This window comes from Pelodiscus sinensis, chromosome 18, assembly GCF_049634645.1.
Source record: "Pelodiscus sinensis isolate JC-2024 chromosome 18, ASM4963464v1, whole genome shotgun sequence".
Taxonomy (NCBI): Eukaryota; Metazoa; Chordata; order Testudines; family Trionychidae; genus Pelodiscus; species Pelodiscus sinensis.
In genome coordinates this window covers 6437157-6454474 of record NC_134728.1, presented here as the reverse complement: position 1 = coordinate 6454474, position 17318 = coordinate 6437157, and the positions used below count along the sequence as shown (strand labels likewise).

Genomic DNA, 17318 nt, shown 5'->3' with positions numbered 1-17318 from the left:
TACTAAAATTCATTTTTACTGCACCAGTTTAGTGTCTCCAGACTTTCCAGCTCCTCTTTAGGGCAGTGCCACTGTCGCTGTCCAGCGCTCTCTGGTCTGGCAACATCCGTGGCCTGGAATGATTTTAGTGAGCCACATGTCCACTTATCGTGGGTGTGGCCAAGTTTCCCACAGTCCCATAAAGTTTGTTTACAGCCACCAGTCCTGGATCTCACTGTTCCGTGCTGTTATATAGCTCTAATGGACCCCTAAGTGTCTTCTAAGAGTCTAGCAAGCAGTGGAAGTGTTGGTCATGCTGCCAGACAATACTGACCTCCCGTGGTTTGGCAAATTCTCTGGTTCAGCACCAGTCAGGTCCCAAAGATACCGGACTAGAGAGGTTCACCCTGACGTGCAGCTTGCATGCCAACAAATGAGGGGATGGATTGCACCCTCAGCAAGTTTGCAGATGACACTAAGCTAGGGGGAGAGGTAGACACGCTGGAGGGCAGGGATAGGGTCCAGAGTGACGTGGACAGATTAGAGGATTGGGCCAAATGAAATCTGATGAGGTTCAACAAGGACAAATGTAGAGTCCTGCACTTGGGACGGAAGAATCCCAAGCATTGTTACAGGCTGGGGATTGATTGGCTAAGTAGCAGTTCAGCAGAAATGGACCTGGGGGTTTCAGTGGATGAGAAGCTGGATATGAGTCAACAGTGTGCCCTTGTAGCCAAGAAGGCTAATGGCATATTAGGTTGCATTAGGAGGAGCATTGCCAGCAGATCCAGAGATGTCATTATTCCCCTTAATTCGGCTCTAGTGAGGCCACATTTGGAATATTGTGTCCAGTTCTGGGCCCCTCACTGTAGAAAGGATGTGGATGCATTGGAGAGGGTCCAGCAGAAGGTGACCAAAATGATCAGGGGGCTGGAGCACATGACCCAAGAGGAGAGGTTGAGGGATTTGGGGTTGTTTAATCTGCAGAAGAGAAGAGTGAGGGGGGATTTGATAGCAGCCTTCAACTTCCTCAAGGGAGGTTCCAAAGGGGATGGAGAGAGGCTGTTCGCAGTAGTGACAGATGGCAGAACAAGGAGCAATGGTCTCAAGTTGCGGTGTGAGAGGTCCAGGTTGGATATTAGGAAAAACTATTTCACTCGGAGAGTGGTGAAGCACTGGAATGGATTCCCTAGGGAGGTGGTGGAATCTCCATCCCTAGAGGTGTTTAAGTCTCGGCTTGACAAAGCCCTGGCTGGGTTGATTTACTTGGGACTGGTCCTGCCTTGGGCAGGGGGCTGGACTTGATGACCTCCTGAGGTGAATTCCAGCTCTAGGATTCCATGAAATGCTACAAGGCAGTGGGATCGTGGCAAACCAAGAGCCGAAGCAAACATGCAGGAAAGTCTCCCTTGGAAATGAAAAACACACAGTGCCCTTTTCAAAGCCCTTCCTTGGACCCAACTCAAAGTAAAGACTCACTTGGCACTCAGCTCCAAAGAGGTCCTGACCAATGGCTCCTAATAGCCTGGCTCTTTTTAATTTGCAACAGCTCTACTTCATTTTTATACAAACATTATGCTGGGTCATGTTGTTAGATACTTGGGAAAGGTATGACCCAGAGAACTAAGTACTGGAGCAAGAGGAATTCCTGAGGTTTAATTCTGGCTCTTAAAGAATAGTGACTCCCTTTATGCCTTCCTTGGTTAAAATTTTGCCTCCAGATCTCCCTTTGAAAAATAGGCATGATAATATTTTAATTCTTGGGGGCAGGAGTTAGAATTAAGGCCCTAGTTGCAGAGGTGTAAAGTGCTTGCAGGGCTGGTATCTAATTTCTTGGGGTCCAGTTCTGGACATTACAGAATCTTTTTTGTATATGGGCTCCTTCGGCGTGATCGCTGGCATCAGCTGTGTTTAAATGTGGGTGTTGCTATCTAGATGACAGCACAGTTAACCTGGTTGGGGCAAACAGTTTTATTTCCTTTTTGAGGGAACTGGGCTGTCCCTGCCATGCTCTATTCTCGTTTTCAGAGGGTTCTTAGACAAGTCCTTGTCTCGTTGGTGAAGGGAATGGGTCTAGAACTCTTGCATCCGCCAGTAGGTTGGAACTGTGATGAAACCAGCTAGCTTTTATGCAATGCTTTACAGCGGTCAGTCCTGACATATTTTACAAGGGAGGACAGGACCACACTTCATTTTACCAATGGGGAAACTGAAGCATGAGATTCTCCCCCCCAGCCCCCCCCAAGGTCATTTAAAGTCAGAGTTGTGAATAAAGCTTGAGTCCCAGACTAGCACCCTGGTCACCCAGCGGCACTGCTTTGTATTTTGCAGCTGGTGTGCGACAGTTTGTTGCTTGTGTTGACTGAGGTGCAGAAGAAAGATTCATTCAGAGTGAAGCTCAACCCTGTGTAGAGGGTCAGTAGGAGGCAGGTGCACTTCTTCAGACCTGTCTGAGGGCTTATGGTCAGACTTGCATGGTGCCTAAGCAGGCCCTGGGGATGGATTTTGCCCTTGGGGTGTGTGTGTTTGAGCAAGAAGGATATATGCGGGCGCTTGCTGGCAGTGCAAAGAGTGTTTAACTTTCTCTTTACTAGAGATGAGCCTGGGCCAAAATCCCACATCAGCCCACCTACTTGCATGAAACTTGCAGAAGCAAAAGCGACAGCACCCCTGTGCTCTGTTGTGGGGTTACCTGCTAGCCCTGCCCCCCACCACATCCTGCCAGGGCTAAATGAAACTGCCACCTCTATTTAAACTAGAGAAGAGAGTGCTACCAGTTTGGTTTGTGAGGGAAGGATGGGGGGCGGGAAGGTGGGCAAGTCAGCTGATTTTTACTTTTAAGCTACAAATAAAAGCGAGCTTGCTCTCTACCCCCCTGGCACAACAAAAGGCTAGAAGGGCCCAGTAAGTCATTTTGCATAAGACAGAATTTCCCCCGCTGATTGGTGCATCAAGCCCAATAAGGGAGCGCTGAACCGCAGCATGTCATGACAGATAGAATCCAAGGATGGAGAATTTCCCACGTCCCTTGGTCCCAAAGCCACGCCCTAGTTAGATGCATCATTGGAACTGGGTGTGGGACAGACATCCACAGTTTGCTGATATTTGCTGTATTTTTTTATAATGAACCAAACCAAAATCTCATACTTGAATCAGACTGAGGATTTGGGGCATCTGAGGTCCTCATGCTTGACATTAGAACTGTCTTTACATATCTCCGAGGGGTCATCATGTTAGTCTGTAACTTTAAAAACAATGAGTCACCCCGTGGCCCCTTAGAGACTCATCAAAATGTATAGAATCATAAGCTTTGAGGGGTAAAACCCGCTTCCTTGGATGAATTGGAGTGGAAATAACTGAAACCAAGAGATATATAGAACAGCAGAAATACCTGCCAATTGTAGGACCTGTCTTTGTTCAAGCTGGGAACTGGAATTCATCTACAGATTTGACACCATTACCTTGGGCTAGAACAAAGACATTAAGGGGCTGGTGCATTACAAAGCCAATTTCTCCTGCTTTTAACATCTGCATTTCCACATCAAAAGCTATGTACGGGGACACATCCAGCCCACTTAATTAGCCTCATTAACAGGGGTCCCTCAATTGACAGGTACTTTTGCTGCTGTTCTATTTATCTCTTGGTTTCTGGTATTTCCACTCCAATTCATCATTACATAGTGTAAGTCTCTATGCACGTATATAATTAGTAGTCTTCTCTCTTGAACAGCACACGGAATTTAGTTTTGCTGCCAGATCCCTTGCCTTCATTGAAGTCTCTCTGCATTGTGTGATGTTAACAGCTGTCCTTGGTGTCCGATGCTTGGACTCAAGCCATGTCACCATAGGGCCACTTGAAGGAATGGAATCTGCCTCTGTGATTGACCATCTGAGTGAACCTGGGGAGTGATGCCCATGCTCTGTGATACGTGTAACAAAGATGAATCTGCAACTCAGAGCAAACGGCCAGGGGAGGAGCAAGGGCAACGTGTGCTGAATGAGCCTGAATGTTCAGTGGTTAGCCAGCTGTTTGGCAGAACACACTTCAGGCCTGTTTTCCCCTGCAGGAGCTACACAAGGCTGGCTTGTGTCGGTCACACCGAGCCTGACGCTGGCTGAAACCAGAATAAACACAGGCTCCTAGGGTGCCTTCTTCCTGCCGTCTGGGACAGGGTGGGGAGTGTACAAGCACAGCCTTGGGCTGTGGTGAGGGGAGTGCCAGGGGTTAGCAGGGATCCCGCTGTGGGGCAGAGAGGACTTGAGGCAACGGATTGCCTGATTCTTTCTCCGAGCACTTCGGGGCACCAGATGCCCCCAAATTTCATGGTGCCCTGTGTGGCTCCAAGCTCCATCTCCCAGCCTCCTGCCCACATGCTGCTCCTCCGGCCTGTGCCTCCCTCCTGGCCCTGCTCCAGGTTGCCAACCTTCCTGGACTGGACATCACTAGAGGCAGGAGCGGCTCGAGGAGAGCTGCCGGCAACTGACGCCCTAGGCGGATTGTGCGATTGGCACGCCTGCCTCCATAGCCCTCAATGGCATGACATCATCATTGGGCGCCGCATTAAATGCGGCACCCTAGGCAACTGCTGAGGTTGCCTACATCCACAGGCTGCCCCGACTACAGGAAGTGGTGCCCAGTTCAGGAGAGCTGGCAACCCCTTTCCTCCCATAGCTTCAGCCCCCCCCCCCCCCCCCCCCTTGGGGAATGTACCAGTTCTGGGCTCATAGAGCTCCAGACCTGGGATTATTTTTAAGAGTTTTGTCCAGTGTCCTCCAAAGAATTCAGTGTGTTCTCATTTTGCTGGGGAGGTGACAGCTAGTTGGGCCCAAACACACTTCCAACCCCTCTTCCTCAAGTCTCCCCTTTGCACTCAGCCTTGTCTGAGAAGTTGTGGTGATTCTCTCTAGTTTCAGTGTGCTCATCTTTCTTGGTTCTTCTCGGAAGCAGAAGGCCCCAAATTTCTCTCTCTGCGTATGAGGCTGCTTGCGGCATATTTCTGGGCTATCGACAGGAAGTGCTAAGAGTTTATTCATAGGACGCTATTTTGTTTGTTCCGGATACCCCTTTCAGTTCCGGATACTCTCTAGACAAGGGACGCTACTCTCTCTTGCGGACCTACAGAATTAAGATTTCTAGGTTTAGGGAGAGGATTGTAAAATGACCACACAGATTTCCTCTTGGCTGAAAAATTACAAATATGTCTGTAAGTTGAGGATTAGTCTGAAACTCCCTCCCCCCCCCCCAGAAAGTTTTAGATGAAATGTCAACAAAACCCAAAAATGTGCCCCATTTGTTTTCATCAACATTTTGTTGCCAGCTAAAATCTTTCAGTCAAAAACTTAAATCTTACGTGGAAAGCAAATGCTTTTTCTTTTTATGGAAAAACTTGTCAAAAAACCAATTTTCCCTCCAAATGTGTCCCCAGAGATGAGAGATCCTGGTGCCCCCTGGAGGTGGAACATGTTTGATGTGATCGGGGATGTAGTATATTATGCGTACGCACAGGGAGAGTGGGTGTAGCTAATGGCGGTGGGAAAATGTACCAGTCCTGTGTACTTCTCAAGCTCATCCTGTTAGTGATGATGTGACCAGAAGGCCATTGGGATCCATCAGGATGGAAGACCCTATAGAAATGTAAGATTATTTACACAAATGGCACTCAAAGGTGAATTTAAATAGCTGTTGCATATAACACCCAGGCAGTTAGTGCAAAGGGGAAACCCACTGTGCTAGATCCATGGTTTTCAAACTAGGGGTTGCGACCCGGGACTGGGTCGTGGAATGTCGGGCGCTGGGTCTCGTAGCTGCAGGGGGATCAGGTGACCAGTGACTCCCTGCCTGTCCTGGAGCCGCAGACTGTGCTGTGCCCTAGAAGCGGCCGGCAACAGGCCCGGCTCCTAGGTGGGAGGGAGGAGAGCACAGGGCTCCATGCACTGCTGCTGCCCTGAATACTAGCTCTGCACTCCCATTGGCTGGGAACCTGCTGCTGGCTGCATCTGGGGAGCAGCATGGTCTGTGGTGCCAGGAGAGGCAGGAAGCTGCCTTAGTGCCCCTGCTGCACTGCTGACTGGGAGTCACCCAAGGTAAGCCCCTTCTGCCCCAGCCCTGACCCTCCCAAAGCCAGAGCCCCCTCCTGCACCCCAAAGCTCTCCTCCTTAGCCCCACCCCGGAGGCCACACTCCAGTCAAATTATGTTGGGTCAGAGCATCAACCATTTTCTTCAACGGGGTCATGAGAAAAAAGTTTGAAAACGATTGTGCTAGATCGGGGTGAGCAAAAGGGCCTTCGTGGGCTGGATCTGGCCTGCCAAGTGGGTTGATCCAGCTTGCAGAGGTCCTACCACTCCCCTGCCCCCAGGCCAATCAGGGCCCAGGGACTGGGGAGCGCACCATGCTGAGTCAACCCTGGCAGTTGACTGCGGTGCTTAGAAGCACCGTGTGCTCCTTGCAGGATGTGGGCAGGGTAGGAGGAGACATTGCATGCTCCCCTCCCCCCCAAGCCCTGATTGGCCTGAGATGGGGGAAGTGTGCAAAGTATCCTCCTGCCCCGCAAAGGGTCTGCACTTACTCGACCGCACAGTCTAAGCACAGCACTCCCTTGTAGGGCGAGGGCAGATTTGAGTGCTCCCCCAGGCCCTGACTGACCTGAGCAAGGGAGAGTGTGCAAAGTCTCCTCCTGCCACCTGGGGTGTGGGCACCTAAAGGGAACTGCCAGCTGTTCAGAACAGGGGTTTTCTCAGGGGAGTTGGGAGCAAAGACTTCATGCGCTCCCCCACCCACAGGGTCTGTGGGCAGGCAAGCATGGAAGTGTCCTGCCCCCACCCCTTCTGTCTGAGGCCCTGCCCCTTCTGGGGTGCCCCAGGGCCACTTCACAAATTTTTGCCCATCCCTATGCTAGATGCTGGACAGAACAATAACAAGAGCAGGCCCCCATATCAACTTAGACTTTTTAAGAAGTTTGTCACATTATGACATTTGGGGTGATTGGGCAGATCCCAGTGGGGAGAGAGTACAAAAATTGCTCGGACTATTACAGGGGAAGGGAGATGGGGCAAAGTCATTGTTCTCAGTGTGCGCTAGTGCGCTCTGATAAAGAATCTGTCCACTTCATTGACGTGCCTAAACAGGAACTGGAACTTCGTAATCTTGCCCCTAAATCCTTAACCACGTGAGATGTGGTAACACTAGAGTTGGCATTTATGCTCTCCTTATCTGTGTGGAGGAGGTAGAAGGCAGGTGCACCTTTCACTGACTTTAAAAGAGGGGTTGTAGTGGAGTTTAGAAATAGCCCCTCTGACCACTGCAATGCAAACAATCTATCTGTTGTCATCTGCTACCTGGGACAAAATTAATGCCTTGTACATTAAGCAGCCATGAATAAAATACCTGCGCTTTATCACAGCAGCATTAAGTAGCAGCAATTAGTTCAGGGTTAACCATTAACATGAACATCTGATTATTTTCCATCCGGCCTTTTTTTTTTAATTTCCACAGCCAGATTGATAGTTTCAAAGAACTATATTATTTGATTAAAGCCTTTGGAACGCTGGGCAGGAGTGAGGCTTTTGGTCTTCAAAGACGTCCTCCCACGTTTCTGTTAATCACCTGTTTAAGGCGTGAGGCTGACTTTTTTTTTTTTAATTTCCTGGTTTGTGATTTCTTTTTTCTTAGTCCTCTAGTAAGAACACTCTCTGCTCACCACGGTTTGGAGAGAATGGCCAAGAATTGGGCCAGTTAAATTCTATTTCTCCTTGCCTCTCAATCCCAACACCCTTAAAAGGGGTAAGAAATTCTGTGAAATTCCTTGCCTAGGCTATTGCTTAGTTGAGAGATATGATCTAACCAGGTAGTATTGCATACACTAGACACAATATTGGAAACTGGGCATTATCCACCAGGCCTTCAAGCTGCAAAATTGTCTCTTCTTTCCATGGCCTCAACTCTGTAAGTTGCTGCATATCAATTTCCATTAAACCTTCTTCTTCCCGTGAAACTGATCAGCATGAGAATCATGAACACTGCTAGTCAAAAATGGGCCAAAAATCCTTGATTTCTAAAAAAAAAAAAAAAGCAGTGTGCTTGGACAGACTTCCTCCTGCCTGACACATCTCGTGTGCGTGGCATTGCAATTTGTCGCCATGCAGCCAATTCAGAGAGCATATTTCTTAAGTCGAGTCCTAGCATGATATTTAGCACTAGAGCCAGTGAGCCAAAGGCAGGCATAGGTTTGCAAAACATGCCTGAATAAATGAATGCTCTGCTTTTTTACTCCTATCTTTCTGGGAAATATTTTGTATGAAGATTTGAAAGGCAACTTTTTTGAATCTCTGAGTAATTCTTCTTTCCCTGTCCTCTCCCATCCAAAATTCAATAGGGGGGAAAATCAAAGAATCCTAGGGCTGGAAGAGACCTCAGGAGATCATCAAGTCCAGTGCCTGGCCCAAAGCAGGACCAACAACAACAAAATCATCCCAGCCCGGACTTAAAAACCTCTAGGGATGGAGATTCTGCCATCTCCTTAGGTGACCCATTCCAGTGCTTCACCATCCTCCCAGTGAAATAGTTTTTCCTAATATCCAATCTAGACCTCCCCCCCTGCAACTTGAGACCATTGCTCCTCATTCAGCCATCCCTCACTACTGAGAACAGCCTCTCTCCATCCTCTTTGGAACCCCTTGTCAGGTTGTTGAAGGTATTTATCAAATCCCCCCTCTTCTTTAGACTAAACAAACCCAAATCCCTCAGCCTCTCCTCATAGGTCATGTGCTCCAGCCCCATAACCATTTTTTATGCCCTCTGCTGGACCCTCTCCAATGATCCACATCCTTTCTGTAATGGGGGCGAGGGGTCCAGAACTGGATGCTATACTCCAGGTGTGGCCTCACCAGTGCCGAATAAAGGGGAATAATCACTTCCCCAGATGTGCTGGAAATGCTCCTCCTAATGTAAATTAATGTGCCATTAACCTTCTTGGCTACACTGTTGACTCATATCCAGCTTCTCATCCACTGTAATCCCCAGGTCCTTTTCTGTTGAACTACTGCTTAGCCAGTCAGTCCCCAGCCTGTAGCAGTGCTTGGGATTCTTCCATCCCAAGTGCAGGACTTTTCACTTGTCCTTGTTGAGATTCCAATTTGTCTAGGTCACTCTGGACCCTATCCCTACTCTCCAACATATCTACCTCTCCCCCTAGCTTAGTGTCATCTGCAAACTTGCTGAGGGTTCAATCCATCCCCTCATCCAGGTCACTAATACAGCTGTTGAACAAAACCAGCCCTCGAACTGATCCTTGGGGCACACCACTTGAAAGCAACCGCCAACCTGACATCGAGCTATTGAGCCCAACGATCTAGCCAGCTTTCTATCCACCTTACAGTCCATTTATCCAGTTCATACTTCCTTAACTTTCTGACAAGAATTATGTGGGAGACCCTTTCAAAAGCTTTGCTAAAGTCAAGGTCTATTACATCCACTGACTTCCCCATGTCCACAGAGCCAGCTACCTCATGATAGAAGGCAATCAGGTTGATCAAGCATGACTTGCCTGTGGTGAATCCATGTTGACTATTCCTGATCACTTTCCTCTCTTCCAAGTGCTTCAAAATGGATTCCTTGAGCCCTCCATGATTTTTCCTCCTCTGTGGATTGGGGATGTGAATTGTGTGTGTTTCTTGGGTTTTTTTTATTAGTAGCTTGTTTCTTCCCATTGAAACCATTTTTTTACTACGTGAAAAACATTTTTTGACACACACAGGCCCTCCAAACAACTAAAAAAAAACCCTACCCCAAACTTTTGACCTGCTTTACCTGCCACCTAGTGTAAGCTCTCCATGGATCTCAAAGCACATTCTGTAAATGGGTATTATCCCTATTTTACAGGTAGGGGAAACTGAGGAAGAGCGGCCTTGTGACTTATTCAAGTTCAAACAGTAAGTCACAGGAAGAGCTGAAGTCAGTTCTCCTGTGTCCTAGAACAGTGGTCTGTCTGTGATCATACCGTCTCTCAATGGTATCTCACACATGTGCACATTACCATCTGTACACACATACCTGCCAGGCATGTACAAATGGGGAATGCATGAATGCCCAAGGTATGCATGCAAATGAGGTGTGCTCCCTTCAATTAGGTAGCTATAGTAGTTGCATGCACCTGACTTTAAAGATCTGATGTCAAACCTGATGGATTGCCTTAATGAATCGGGAAGAGTGGCTGCAGACTGTGTGGAAAGTTCTCTTATAGTTGCATTTAGAGATCTAAGCATTTGCAATACGGGAAGAGGAGTGCAAATATTTGGAGGCAAGGGAACAGGTTTCTGACTGCTACATCTCACCCCACTCTACCCAAGCTTGCCTAAATGTGGCAGTGGCTTTTTAACCTTCCTGACTCTGGGGGGGTTGCATGTCTTTTGTTAAGCTGATAGGTGAATTGAAATGTTTAGACTTAAAAAAATAAAATCCTTCCTGTTCCATTTGCTCATCGAATGAGAGATCTAAATGTAGCTATTAAGGATCAAAACAGACTCCAGTTCCTTCAAGCAAAGTTCTGTCCATGTAATTAACTGATACAAGCATAGGTGTGCACGGGACCGCTTTGGTGTTTGAGAGCTCACTTGCCCTAGTGCATGCAGGAATGGTTTCTGTAGGAATCATTAAATAGGAGGTCTGGAAACTGCCTACAATGCACTCTCTGTACCTCTTAAACAACTGAAAACAGTTTTTGAGCTCTGCTCCAGAGTATGCATTGTGGGATATTGCATTAAGCCTTCAGTCCTGATGTTCTCTGCTTGATTTACAGTTTGTGATGAACACTTGGACTACAAGGATGCCAAGTTGCTGTACCGCTTCCGCAAGGACGATGGGACCTTCCCTCTCAACAAAGATGTAAAGGTGTTCATGAGGGGGCAGAGCCTTTATGAGATGTACGTGAGTCCTCCTCTGCACGGTCTAGTGTGACTCCATGCAGTCTGCTGGCTGTCTTCACAGCTGCAGCTCCAGAAACTTTTCTGGATCTGGCAGGGATCCGAACTGTGGCCAGTGATTCTCTCCCACCTGCTCTGACTCTTTACGGCCTTTCTCACTGCAGCAAAGCAGCAGAATAATCAGGCGTTCAGAAATGATGTGAACCGGGATGCAGGATTGGAACCCGTTGCCACTTCGGAGGAAGTTTACGCTCCGATCTGGTTCTCCACTTCTTGAGTTGGACTCATTGCTAGTGAATATGGGATTTTAGTCTATGATAAAGTGCTATCCTAGGATTTTGAGAGGTTTGGGTTGAAGGCCGTGCTTTGCCACAGACTTCCTGTATGTCCTTGGGCAAATCACTTAGAAACTCTGTGGACCATTTCCGTGCATGTACGAGTGGATAACAGCATTGTCCTGCCTCGCAGGGGTATTGTGAAGAAAAAAATGAGTTAAAGATTATAAGTTGCTAAGATACTGTGTTAGTAAGTGGTCCAGATATGTGCCTTAGATTCCATGGAAGGCTTCCTTTCATGGTGGCAGGATGGGGGCAGGCAGGCACACAGAGAGACAGGCATAGAATCTCTCTGTGTGGAGATCTTGCCAATTATTCCTCCCACGTCAAAAAACAGCTGCTGCTTTGGGGCTGGCTGGAGAATCTGGATCTCTCCATTCCAGGAAGCCTCTTAACAGGACAGGAAAGCAGAACAGAAGTAGCAGATCAGTGTTGCTGTGCTCTTTTGTGGGTGTGAGAAAGCAGAGACATGGTACAGTGGGAACAATTCAAAGGCAATGGGTGTTTTGGGGCTGTTAGATGGAAGCGGGCCAGCCAATCATGCAACAGGGGACCACACAGGGTATCTGTGGCAAAGCTGGGAACTGACTGCAAATCTCTTGAATCCGCATCATCCATTTTAACCACAGCCCTCCCCCTTTTCTGAATTATCTGGTATGTTCCAGTGGTTCCCAGTTCTGTGCTTGGACCAAGCATTCAAGAAACATGGAGCCTACTGTTTATTCACCCTGAGGTTCAACAAATCCCTTAATGTCTGTAGGGTTTTTTAATTTATTTTTTGTCACCTTTTAAATGGGAATGGAAAATGCCCACCTTGCAGGGGCTATTGTATATGATCAATGCTTTTACAGTGCCTCAGAAAGTATAAAAAATGTATATACAGGCTACCTACTCTGCCTGGAACGAAACCCTGCACAGACTTGGGTTTGGAACTGAGGAGTTAAATTCCAGAAGTTCCAGGCAATCTCCCAACGCTAGTTATTCACTTCTGAGTGAAACACCAGCAGGAATTCCCTCCATCTTTCCTACACTGGACTTAAAGACTGTTGCTGGCATATCCTGTCCTGTGATACTTCCCTTGGATGATTGATAGTGCCAGCTCGGGGGAAAAAAAGTTAGTCATGGAAATCTTCCAGACATTTGTAACTTTTTTTCCAAATTTCCCATGATTCTTTTTTGTTTTTGCATTTTGCAAAACAGCCATCATGTGTGTGGATTTTGAAAAACTAGGTTCCACTGCCCCAACCTTTCGTTCATTTATTTCTCCTCCACTTTTTCTAGTGGCAAAATGTGGAGGTAGGGGAGAGGGGAGAAGAAAATCAAATTTTATTTTTGTTTTAAAAAAAAGTAGCAATACAATCACAGCTGACACCAATTCTCATTTAGGGAGGGAAGCTATTTTCTACCTCAATACCTGGCTTCGCGCTCCCCCCCCCCAAATCCCTTGTATTTCTAAATCTCAAACGGTCTCTTCTTACAACCAGATTGAGAGCTGAAGTGAGTATCTCAGTGCTGAAGTGACACAGGGTGGCGCTGGAACTGTGCTGCTGTCGCACCGTCCTGTAAATGCTTCCTATGTTGTTGGAGGCAGTTTTTCCATAGATGCGGGGAATCCATCTCTCTGAGAGGCTGTAGCGAAGTTCATGGAAGAATTCACCTATCAAACTCGCCACGTTTAGATCAGGGATTTGGTGGCCCTAACTCCGGTGCTCAGGGCAATGAGTTAAGTGGTGAGACTGATCTAATTTTTAAGTGTTGGCCAGGCCCAGGAGAGAGCACCCAGGCCCGGGTGGAAGCACCCTAAAAGCATCTGGGGGACCCCACAGGTGTCTGATCTGTGGTCCCACCTCCCGAAAGCCCACCTTCACACTGTCTTCTTACAAGGCCCCACCTCCTCTCGATTCTCTCTACCCTCCCCCCCCCGCCCTTTGCTCATCTGTCAGGGATGGTGTAGACGGAGCTTGGTCCTGCCTTGAGGGTGGGGGGGCTGGACTCGATGACCTCTCGAGGTCCCTTCCAGTCCTATGATTCTATGATAATTCGGGCCACTAAGAAGTGGTAGGGGCATGGTTCCCCCTCCCTCAGTTTCTGCACCCTTATCCTGGCCTAAATTGCTGCCATACCTGGCTGTTTCAAGCACTTGTTCATCGTGATGCCCTGCTGGCTGCTAAGCATCCAACAATCAGAATCTCAGACTGCAGCTACAGTGAGAACCCACCATTGGGCAAACTTGTGCAGAACTCAGCAAGGGCTGGCTGTCCTCTGATGTTACTCTGTCCGAAATTAGCAGATTGAGGCAATCTTTTTATTGCTGGGCTTTTTACTAAATAGCACAAGGCCTGGTCTACGCTAGAAAACCAAGTGGAAAAATCCACACCCCTGAGTAGACAGCTCGTGGTGAATGGAGGATTCTTCCATCAGCCTACTGACCACCTCCCAGGAAGGTGGTTTGCCTGTGCGGATGGGACAGCCCCTCCTGCCAGTGTTGGTAGTGTTTACCTTGGAGCGGCACAGCTGTCCTGCTGTAGTATTTCAAGTGTAGACAAGTTCTAAGCGGCGCGTTCTGAAAGGAGCTAGCTGTTTGCATATATGGGGTTAGTGCACCCTCTTGTGGACACACCCTTTTCAAAGTTCTGTAATCCAGGAAGATGCGGGTTTAACTGCATCTAGATTGTGGGTTGTCTAGCAGCTTAGATTTTCAGGAAGTTTGCTGCTTTTTGGCTCATGTGCTCAGTCTTGCTTTGAGTTGGCCTTGAACTGGCGAAGCTGAAACCGCCCTCTTTTGCCTGGCTTTGGTTCAAATCCACGTGAAAGGAGCATGTTTGCATGGAGTCACCTGAAACAAGCAAAACGTGCACGCTGCCTTTCTAACATGCCTTTGGGTTCTGTGACAATTACTTGCACAGTCCTTTATAGTGAATCTTTCCAGAACTAGCTGCTCTTTTCCATTGTGCACTAAACTACCAAGTGACTCATCTGTCTCCTCAGGCGTGTTTTGAATGAGACCTAGAATGTAAGTTCTGTTCATATGAGTTAAACATCTCGCTTTAAACGTCCATTTTCTCACAATACTTGTCTTAATCATAGAATCATAGAACCATAGAGCTGGAAGAGACCTCAGGAGGTCCTCAAGTCCGTCCCCCTGCTCTAGGCAGGACCAGTCCCAACTAAATCAACCCGGCCAGGGCTTTGTCAAGCCGAGACTTAAACACCTCTAGGGACGGAGACTCCACTACCTCCCTAGGTAACCCATTTAAGACTTTAGTCTTAAAGTCATGGGCCTTTCGCCATTTCTCTAGGGAGCCTGATGGCTGCATGTATGAGAATGTTATAATAATTTTAAACAGAAAGGAGCTGTTTTAAACCAATGTAGTTAAACCACCACAATAGGCTGTGTGGATATGTCTTTTACCTTCAGTTAAACTGATCCTTGGAGTGTCTGCATAAGGGTTTGCATTGGCTTAATTCAGTTTACAATTGCCCCTTTAATTAAACCAATAAAAAGTACACTCCTACGTTGCTTACCCTCGTGTTCATCCTACAATGTTCCTTTTCGTAATTTTGTCCATTTACATTTAGCTAGACCATCCTAAGCAGTTCTCCTCTCATGGTGTTCATGCCTTCAAAATCTTTAGACCGTTATTACCCCACCATCACAGTGTAGCCAAGCTATGCTTTGTTCTTTGGCCCTTCCTTATGTGGCAGCCCGTCTAGCCTTACAAACCACGTCTCAGTGAGGCGTGAGCATTTCTGTATGCTGGAGTTGTAAGTAGAATCCCAGCAGAAATAAACACTGTATGTTGGAGTTCTACGTGCAGGTTGTGAGAGGTGTTTCCCTCTCAGGTCTCCATGCTGGGCGAGTGTTTTCCTCATTGTGAGGACTTCTCTTTTCCTCACCCCTTCCGCATACCTGCCTGCTTTAAAGCCTAATCCAATCCACAAAACATCCTGGACAGTTTTCATGGTTCTTATTGGCTTTGAGGTTTTGAGGTTATCAGGGCTGTCCTGAGGGTGGTCTGGGGAGAGGGGCACCCCCCTCTCACTGCATGCCCTGCCCCCACCTCTTCCCCCAGCCCCGGCTCTGCTCCACCCCCGCCCTGCCCCTTGCATCCTCCCCTGAACAATGCAGCCCAGGGAGATTATAGGGCTGGCAGGGCAGCAGCAGGGGTTGCTAGCTCCCCCCTCCCCGCCACCATGTAGGCTGTGGGAACTGGAGCAATTCAACAGCCCCGCTCCACTACACCACCTGCTGCACCTCACATCTCTGTGGCGATGGGAAATGGAGCACCCTGGGGCTGGGCGCTCTGCTTCCTGCCACTGTAAAGAAGCCAAAGGCAGCGTGTTAGGTGGGCGGAGCGAAGCGCATCAGGCTGCTGGACCCCTCTGGCTCCTGCTGCCCACCTGGTGAGTGCAGGGGGACAACACCTGCTGTTGCCCCACACCAGGCCCCTGTTCTTTCCCTGTGTCTCGCCCATCTAATAGACAGTTGGGGCAGTCAATGCAGGGCCCCCCAAAAGTGCATGTCCTGGGGCGGCCCGCTGCAAACCGTCCTGTTACCATAAGACTGGTCTTCTGGTTCCTCCTCATACAGCTTTCTGACAGGGACAACGCCACTCCAAAAAGTGCCCTGGGCTAATGGGTCATGGAGAGGGGGAACATCTTGATGCTTGGAGCATATTGTGGTGTAGCCATGTGTGTTGGGTCCCCTTGCTGTTTGCTTTCTTTCTGCTCCTGACGGGTGGGACCATGAACGCTCCAGTTGGCGTTAGCACCTGCCAAGTTGCTTGTGTAAGGCTAAATAAAAGATCCCTTTTCTCAGCCTACCCTGCTTTTCACCCCCTGGCCTCCTTACCGTCTGTCTCTTTCTCTTTCTCTTCACGCATCTGACGAAGTGAATTGTGACCCACGAAAGCTTTTCAGTTTAGAAAAGAGGAGACTGAGGGGGGATATGATCATGAGTGGTGTGGAGAGGGCCGATAAAGAAAAGTTATTTATTAGTTCCCTAAATAGAAGAACTAGAGGACACCAAATGAAATTAATGGGGAGCAGGTTTAAAACTAATAAAAGAAAGTTCTTCTTTACACAGTGTGTAGTCAACCTGTGGAATTCCTTGCCAGAGGAGGCTGTGAAGGCTAGGACTATAATAGAGTTTAAAGAGAAGCTAGATAATTTCATGGAGGTTAGGTCCATAAAAGGCTATTAGCCAGGGGATAAAATGGTGTCCCTGGCCTCTGTCTGTCAGAGGCTGGAGAGGGATGGCAGGAGACAAATCACTTGATCATTGTCTTCGGTCCACCCTCTCTGGGGCACCTGGTGCTGGCCACTGTCAGCAGACAGGATACTGGGCTAGATGGACCTTTGGTCTGACCCAGTATGGCCGTTCTTATGCCTTAATATGGCCGTTAGTCTTTAAGGTGCCACCTGACTCCTTGTGGTTTGTGCCAGGTTGATCAGTGTCGAAGACTCCATACTGAAGGCGCGGGAGGAGAATGCCATGAAATACCAGAGGACCTTCCTAGGCTGTGAAATGGTTGACTGGCTCATCCAGGAGGGGGAGACAGCAAACAGACAGGAAGCCGTGGAGCTGGGCCGAGCGCTGCTGGAACATGGGATCATCCAGCATGGTAAGCCGAAATTCTTGGGGACGGGGATGGATGCTGGAGGATGGGACTAGAGGTCATTGCTGTACTCGGAACAAACCCCCCTTTATACCAAGTAACAAATGCTGGTCGTGTGCCCAACCGCTAGTTTTTACTCCGAGGGAGCAATGGGTCCGTTCAGTTTTATTTTTGGAAAAGGGTGACAGCAGGCTGCCCAGAGCTCCCCCCCACCCCGAATGTTTGAGGAGGCATCTGAGTCACTTTTTGGCACCCCCTCAAAGTGCCATTTCCAAGGCATAGAACTGAGATGTCACATCTGGGTTTTGGGACACTTGAAACCTTCCCGTGCACATGCTCTGTGGCCATGTCTCTCTCTCTCACGCCCAGAGGTCACAGCGCAGATTCCTCGCCAGCATTATCAATGAGGAAACAAGGCAGTTGCAGCTCAGGGGCCGGTTTAGTTTCTGGTCCATTTTTCTGGCCAT

The 17318-nt window shown here is 48.3% G+C and overlaps 1 protein-coding gene across 9 annotated transcripts in view; it reads left to right on the top strand.

Annotated features, from left to right (window-relative positions):
- Window positions 1-17318, top strand: part of LOC102449711 (DEP domain-containing mTOR-interacting protein-like) — a 60941-nt gene that overhangs the window by 30518 nt on the left and 13105 nt on the right. For all 9 annotated transcript variants that reach the window (XM_006132496.4, XM_014578264.3, XM_006132498.4 and 6 more), the window contains 2 exons: window positions 10775-10898; window positions 16679-16857. In XM_006132496.4, the coding sequence (XP_006132558.2) occupies window positions 10775-10898; window positions 16679-16857 (303 nt within the window). The remainder of the gene's footprint in view (window positions 1-10774; window positions 10899-16678; window positions 16858-17318) is intronic.